We start from the raw sequence: 7,953 nt of genomic DNA on the forward strand, positions 1-7,953 counted from the left end.
TGGGAGAAAGCAAGCACAGACAGCAGAGCTGATGACAGATTGAGAACCTGGAGAGTTACCTTCCTCTCTGAAGGTGAGAAAAGGGAAGGTTTGCCAAGCATTGAGTTGCTTTTCAGTCTTTGTCTCCAAAACTTAAGGACAGCAGAAGTACTTGTCACGGGTGACAGCCACAAGCAATGTGAACTGGCTTGCTGGCATTTTATTTTATTTCTCTGAATTGATAAGAAAATCTAGGATAGTTAAATCAGTACAATTAGATCACTTAAATTCTTGTTACATTTCCTTGGAGCTATAATCCCTTTCTGTAGAGCCTGTTTTCAGCGGGTCGTCAATTTGTCAGCACCATTTATTCATTCCCACCCTTCAACCTCTTGATTCTCATTTTGCTTTGATTTCCCTTATTGCTGTGTTCGGGGCATTTTTTTTTCCTTCCTTCCTCTCTTCCTTTCTTGTTTTTCAGTGTTACTGGCACAGGAAATGTCACTCAGATGGCAGATTCTTTTCACCTAATTTAATCTGGCGTAGGTAAAGTTTGTTTGTGTGCACCTCTGTTACAACACAGTTATTAGTCACTACAAGAAATGAAGAGAAACAGATTTTTTGGGGAGCATGTCACCTTCCAGCTACTCTAGGCATCTACTTTAGATAGACGTCTTTTTTTCTGTCTAGACTGTCTTTTTCTTTGCACTGACTATAAACAAAGACTAAAGTGACTGGTTTAGGTACAGATGTCTGGGTCAGGTTAGATGAATCACACTGACTAAGTTGTACTGAATATCCCCAGTTGCTAAAAGCAGTGATTTTGGCAGCAGTTTTGCAGTAACTTGTAGACTCCGTTTCCATCTTTTGCAATACCTTTGGATTTAGGAAAGTATCTGATTAAGAAACATATGTTGCAGACTTTTTGGCCATGCACAGGTGAGGAACTAAGAGCGCACCTTGCCCACTGGCAGACGTGTTGCAACACAAGATGCAAATAGCTTGAAAGAAAAACAGAAGCATAAAGAAACAGCTCTTTATGTGCCCTAGAGCAAGAGGGGAAACTGGCTAGATATCTTCATAAGACAAATCAGGAAACACTCATTTGACACAATCAGGATGGCACTTCTATTGTTTGTATCAAAAGTCTCCACTTGCCACAAAATACACTTTGCTACAAATACTGTTTAATAACAGACAATAAGTTTAGTAGGAAACAAGGAAACAAGTTCACATTTCACATGACATTCCATGTATCCCTAACACAACAATAAATCAGAGGCAGCTCTTCGAACACAGTAAACATCTGGCACAAAAAAATAAGTTAATCAATAGAGTTTGTATATATAGATATGAGGAGGACAACTGATAAAGCTTAATAAATACCATTGTGGCTCAACAGCAAAGATCTCAAGGACAAACTTCTGGTCACACATGGCAATCAGGATGATAGTCCAGTCATATAACAACATATGTTGGCTATTGTAGACTAAGGTGCTGTAGTTTCTTGTCTGAAGAACCACTCGTGCTGCCATCCTTGCATTCTGACCATACTCAGAACGTCTATGGAGTGATCCATCCCATCAGGATTTCATGTGCTTGTGGTTACAGGAAATCTGTAGGAGAGAGAAAAGCTCCCGCTCAGCAGCAGCAGGATGGCAGCTATAATCCCAATGGGAATGGCAGCACCAGCTTCTTGTGCCACGGGACTGGAGGGCATGAGGTAGGAGGGAGGGAAGGCGATGGTCTGGTTATGAGTTACAGAATAGAAGTTATGGCTCACTGGAATCAGGACACACAGGCCGGCAAATATGTAGAAGAAGCCACCCACCAGGAAGAAACGGGTAATGGGTGTTTTACGACTGATTCCCATATAAATGTTTCTCAGAGCATATATTGTGGCAGTCAGTGCCAGCAATCCCGTGACCATGGCGATCACCAGGAGACCCTGAGCAGCATAGATTTCACCAGGGATGGAGGAGTCATAACCACTGAATTTATGGCAGAACTGCTCTTCATAACCAGGAGAGACATGAATATAACTGATGAAGCAGACTTTCCAAATCCCCACCCAGGCGATGCCAGAGGAGATGATGGTGGTGTTGTCCACATGCCACACTCTCCAATCCACAAGTCCCATGGAAATGGTGCACAGAATCCATCCTATCATCCCTAGTACAAAGGAAGCCAGCTGGAGGTGAGAGGTGCCAGTCAGGGAGCTCATCTTGTGGGAACCTGCTCTGCCACGGGCCTTGCCATGCAGCCAGGGAGGAGTGCTGGAAGGAAACACAGCATAGAACCAAGACAGTGTGACCAGGTGAACCCGCCAGTGGAAGGCAAGAGTACGTGTGCGGAGGAGGCTGGCAGTCACCCCTCCCTGACTAGTGAAGTGATAAGCTCAGGGTAGACAAATAACACTTAGGCTTTAATTCTGTATATCTCACTGCATCAGAAGGAGAAGAAAGAGCCTCTGTGTAGCTCCTACCACAAACTCTATTTTACAATCATAAAAGGAAAATTCATGTATTTTTCAAGTTATTTTCTCTCTCTGTTTAACTGCTATGTTCCACAAGCCCTCATACACAATGCGTACAATCAATACCCCTGAAGTTTTGTCTTTGCCTGATGACTCTGTAGTCTGAGTGTGAACTAAGGGTGCCTTTGTAATGAAAAATATCTTAAATTTCCCACATCTTTCATACAGCTTTCTGAATAACAACAGGAGTCACTTATCAGTAGGAAAGATCTGGCTTTGAATTCATTGCATAGACCTGAAGGTTGTAGAGATCTTTATATTCCATAAATCATCTGAAACACCTTTTTTCATGTTTCCATTGCACTCAAGACAGAATAATAGAATCACAGAATGGTTTGGGTTGGAAGGGACATTTAAGATCATCTTGTTCCAACACCCTGCTATTAGCAGGGACACCTCCCACTGGAACAGGTTTCTATATAGCAGGGGGTTGGAACTAGATGATCTTAAAAGTCCCTTCCAACCCAAACCATTCGATGATTCTATGATTATTACAAATGCACATTTAATCCTTTCTGGTACGGAGAAATTTGCTCCAGAATATCCTCTTGTGATGGTATCTACTTAAAACAAAATCAATTTATAAATGCTTTCTTAATCTGATATTTTATGTGCAGAATGACTATATATATATATACAAACAATGACAGCTATTGATAACCATGAAGTAAGAAATGTGGTGATTTTTTCCCTGACACATTTCCACATTAAAGTAGTGTTGTTTCTGTAATAATCAGTTGATCCTTCTTAAACAAAACAAAAAAGAGAGCCATCAAAATATTTTTGTGTCTATTTCCTTCTACTTTTGCTTGAATCAGTTGAAAACAGAAAGGCTAAATCTGAATCATGTCAAAATACCCAGAGCCTGTATTTCTGTAACACTGTCCTTAGGCTCTATTAACACCCATTTGGTCAACTGATTGATATCAAGTTCATAAAAGACAGACAGTTGCGCTGCTCAGTGTCACTGAGAGCTTTTTGGTGTATGGTGTCAAAATATATCTTTATGAGTTGAAGTTGTCCACCTTTCTTCTCACAGAATTAAATGAGATGATTGTATCCATTACTGAGCCCTCTATGTGCTATGTTTCTTCAATGGGGTTGAAAATTAAATTTTAAAACTGAAAAATTGGAAAAGCACTTTTTTTTCCCCCTGTGAGATTCAGCAAAAATACAGAACAAGAAAACACTAGGATGAAAGAATCCAGTGCTTACACAAAAATCCTAAAAGCACTGGAAATCAACCAGGTAACAAAGTTGGAAGTCTCATGCTCAGATGAGGTACAAATGCCTAGAAACACATAGAATTAGTTATCGTGGCATCATAGATGTTCATTTTTTGGCTCCTTTCTTTACCTGCTCACTGGATCTCATCTGATCTAACGTGGTAGTGCTGACTTAGAGAAAAGTCTGGATGGAAAAGAAGTACTTTGGAGATCAGTGGTGAAGTTGAATTACAATTATTGTACTTGGTTGTTTTAACAAAATGAACAGAAGCCCGCACTCATGACTACTCGTACTGGGACTCAGCAAGAGTATAATGAATGAAATGCTGAGATTGGCAAGGAAGTTGCTTGCCATACAAAAACATATTAGAATCAAAACAGTGATCTGTTTTCTGTTTCCTGCCTCTATTGCTGAGAATATTAACATAAATTCTGTAGGTTTTGCTGCTCTCTTCAAATAGGAATGGGTATGCATCACTAGCCAGAAGGACTGATTTAAGGGCAGGCTTTGGATAAGACCATACTTAGTATCAAATTTCTCACATAAATCTGGAGCCTGTGCACTGCCTTAGAAGGCATTTCCAAGCTTATCTTTCAATACAGATTTAATATTTTTTGTTTGTCAGATCACTCAGTGCTTTGCCTGCAGGTCTGGCACTCGGCATTTACATGACCCATCCAGCACATTCCTCTGGGCTGCATTGTGCCTCTTGAAGAATCTGCACATCCCATGGGAAAAAGCTTTAGGAAAAGCCACTCGCATCCAGCAAACCCTGTTTTCTGGCATTTCTGAAACCATGGAGCATGGGCAAAGCAGCCATTTCACTCACAAGTCCCAGCGAAGCCAGGAGCAATTTACAGAGGGCATCCCCATCTCCTTTGGGATGGGAGAACCTGCTGCTAACTTGATATTCTCAATAAACAGATTTTTAGTTACACCTCTTGGTCCCTGTGCAAATGTCCTTTCTTGACCTGTGAGATGAAAACTTGAATGTCCAGCTCCTGCGTACTTACACCTATAGTGGAAAATTCAAAGCACAAATCACTAGGCAGCCTGCTCTAGCATGGACAGCAAAGGCATCATCTTTCAGCTGATTTTGTGCTTCAGTAAGGACAGAAATATCTGGAGTTAATTTAATTAGCATACTAAGATTACTTATATAATCTGAATAACACAATGATGTAATGTGATGACTATAGGAAATCGCCTAAGGCAAATGAACTCATACTCAGTCAGCTACAGGAGGTCTTCTGAACCACTAGCTGCTTTCCTGGCGGGCAATTCTTGACTGGGAAGCTCACTCAAAGCTGCAGATATGAGCAATCAGAGGTTATGTGATAGATACCTCATAAGGTCAGCTCCAAAGCTGGTAGGAGGCAGCTAGGCCCACGAGGTGTGTGTGCCTGGAGACACAGGCCTGACCCAAAATGTTTTCTCCCAAAGAAGCAAGAGGACTGTGTTAAGAGGGGACTATAGTTCCACCTTTGATGTCCCACAGTCACATCAACAGTATCATTCCAAATATCAGCAGCACCTCTAGGGACATTTCTTTTCAAAGTCTGGACACAACAGACAAAAAAAGGACAGCAGTTTCCACAGGCTCATAGAATTGTAGAATGGCCTGGGTTGAAAAGGACCTCAACGATCATCCAGTTTCAACCTCCCTGCTGTGTGTAAGGTCACCAGCCACCAGACCAGGCTGCCCAGAGCCACATCCAGCCTGGCCTTGAATGCCTGCAGGGATGGGGCATCCACAGCCTCCTTGGGCAACCTGTTCCAGTGTGCCACCATGTTCTGTGTGAAAAACTTCCTCCTCATATCTAACCCAAACCTTCCCTGTCTCAGTTTAAAACCCTTCCACCTTGTCCTATCACTATCAACCCATGTAAACAGTCGTAGTGGTGACTTTCTTGCAGCCACAGGCTTGCTTCTAGGAGACAAAATGGAACATGGCTACATGGTGACCTAGGGGGCGTCACCAGTGCTTCAGGCTTACCTCTGGAAAGAATAAAGTGAAACGCTATCAGCTGAGAGATAAATATAATTCCTTGGTCCCATCGCTTGATGTTTGCAGGAAAAAATATGGAGCTGCATTTCACGTTTTGTCAACACTTCTACTTTCAGTAACCAGTAACACTGACAGAGGACAGTGGCTGTGTTAACAGTTCCCAGAGCTGTGAAACACATTTTGCTTCTGGAACTAATACTAGGCCCCATGTAAAAAATTTTTATTTTTTTTATTTTTTTTTTTTTTCCATTTTAAATTACCTTCAGCAGTTTGGATGCACCAGCTGGGTTTCAGGTCTGCTTTCTAAAAATTAACATGTCTTAAGGTTCTGAAAAAAAGAAAAAAAATAGAAAAAAATTAAAAACCTGTCGGTGAATGAGGAAGCTAAAAAAAAAAGGACACCATTTAGCATGCTTTCTGAATTAGTTCACTTAAATATAAGTGAGCCTCTGACTCCCTCCCAGAGTGAGTTCCTGTGCCAAAGGCTCGAGTTGTAGGGTGCCATAAGAGTGCCCCCAACCACATAGTCATCTTCAAGCTTAAAAAATGTGACCACATGAATCTAAGGAGGTTCAGTAAGGCCAAGTGCAAGGTGCTGCACCTGAGCCGGGGCAATCCCAGAAACACATGTAGACTGAGAGAAGAACTCATTGAGAGCAGCCCAGAATGGAAGCATTTGGGGGTTCTCTGGACATGAGCCATCAGTGTGCACTTGCAGCCCTGAGTTCTGGGCTGCATCAAAAGAAGAGCGGCCAGCAGGGAGAGGGAGGGGATTGTCACCCTCTGCCCTGCCCTTGTGAAGCCCCATCTGGATGGAGTGCTGGGCCTGCAGTACAGGAAGGATGTAGAGCTGTTGGAGTGAGTTGAGAGAAGGGACGTGGAGATGATCAGAGGTTCGGAGCACCTCTCCTATGAAGAAAGCTGGGCTTGTTTAGTTTGGGGATGAGAAGGCTCTGAGGAGACATAAATGTGGCGTTCCGGTACTTGAGGGGAGCTTATAAGCAGGAAGGAGACTGACTTTTTACATGAGGAGATGAGACAAGGGGGAACAGTTTTAAATTAAAGGGAGATTTAGGTTTTAGGAAGAATTTTTTTACTCATGGGACAATGAAGTGCTGGCACAGCTGCCCAGAGAAGCTGTGGTGCCCCATCCCTGGAGGTGCTCAAGGCCAGGTTGGATGGGCCCTGGGCAGCTGAGCTGGTGGGGGGCAGCCCTGCCCATGGCAGGGGTTGGGGCTGAGTGGGCTTTGAGGTCCCTTCCAACCCAAACCAGTCTGCGATTCTAGACTTCTAAGATTCCATGCACCCCCTTCCTCTCATATGTTCACATCCAGTACTATGAACTTCACTGCTCCCCCCTCTTTGTGTTTCCAAATAAACAAACCAAAGCAGCCTGCACATGTGTTCCACCAAGGAAGAATACAGTGAGACTGAGCTGTGTAAAAGCTCTTTGCCCATTTTGGTAACAGATTTCGTTTGGTTTGCTTTGATGCCTGAATGAAGCAAAATCAATAACTTCTGAATATCACTCACTGATTTTTTAGGCCCTACCTTACTTTCTTGAGATTGAGCCCATCTGAAGCTAAAAATCAAAGTGAGGAAACACTGCAGGCTTGCATGGAGTGTGATGGCAGTAGGTTTGAACCAGGACACATCCTTATCATAGATTTTACTATGATTTACATAGATTTTACTGGATTGTTTCACCTTTGCCTTGAGGCCTGAATGGAGTCAATGACATGGAACTGTAGAATCTGCTCACGATTACAACTGCTGGACAAACAGGACAGCTTCACTGGCCATGTTGAGATGGCATCCTCCTGGGAAGCTCCATCAAGGAGAGGGAAACCCATGGGCTTGTCTGGCACAAAGCAAACACAGGAGGCAGCCACGGGCAGGCCCCAGGAGCTCACAGAACAGGAAGAGCAGGGCACGGAGCAGGGGCTGAGGGTACGGGAAGAAGCTTCTAAGAGGAGTCAGCATCCAGCCAAAGGAACTGAACCAGATGCTGTCTGTTGGAGAAGTGCAGAATATTGGCTACATCCTGAGCATCAGCCTAAGACACACTGCATGGCACCCGGTCAGGAGAGGTAAGCACTCCCTGTACCTCATAAAGAACTGCCAGCAAAGGGGGAACTGGGGAGCACACAGCCCTCACTTCCAAAAGGGCAGGAGACAGTACTTGTTCCTTTGTGAATACTAG

General features: G+C 43.3%; 1 protein-coding gene across 1 annotated transcript; it reads right to left on the reverse strand.

Moving 5' to 3' along the window:
• Nucleotides 1-1,083: 1,083 nt before the first annotated feature.
• On the reverse strand, nt 1,084-5,974 carry CLDN34 (claudin 34). The gene is made up of 2 exons (XM_015886893.2): nt 5,739-5,974; nt 1,084-2,255 (listed from the first exon to the last, which is right to left on the reverse strand). Exons 1-2 carry the CDS (start codon nt 5,957-5,959, stop codon nt 1,571-1,573), a joined length of 906 nt encoding a protein of 301 aa, XP_015742379.1. The 5' UTR covers nt 5,960-5,974; the 3' UTR covers nt 1,084-1,570.
• Nucleotides 5,975-7,953: the final 1,979 nt, after the last annotated feature.

The sequence above is a fragment of the Coturnix japonica genome, chromosome 1 (assembly GCF_001577835.2).
Source record: "Coturnix japonica isolate 7356 chromosome 1, Coturnix japonica 2.1, whole genome shotgun sequence".
Classification (NCBI taxonomy): domain Eukaryota; kingdom Metazoa; phylum Chordata; class Aves; order Galliformes; family Phasianidae; genus Coturnix; species Coturnix japonica.

What these genes read in the sequence shown, in the direction of transcription:
- CLDN34 (XM_015886893.2), bottom strand. Translation starts at nt 5,959, where the DNA reads ATGGGGCCTAGTATTAGTTCCAGAAGCAAAATGTGTTTCACAGCTCTG. An exon ending in TCACTTTATTCTTTCCAGAG is followed by an intron (nt 2,256 to 5,738) that starts GTAAGCCTGAAG and finishes GTTTCCTTCCAG; the next exon opens with CACTCCTCCCTGGCTGCATG.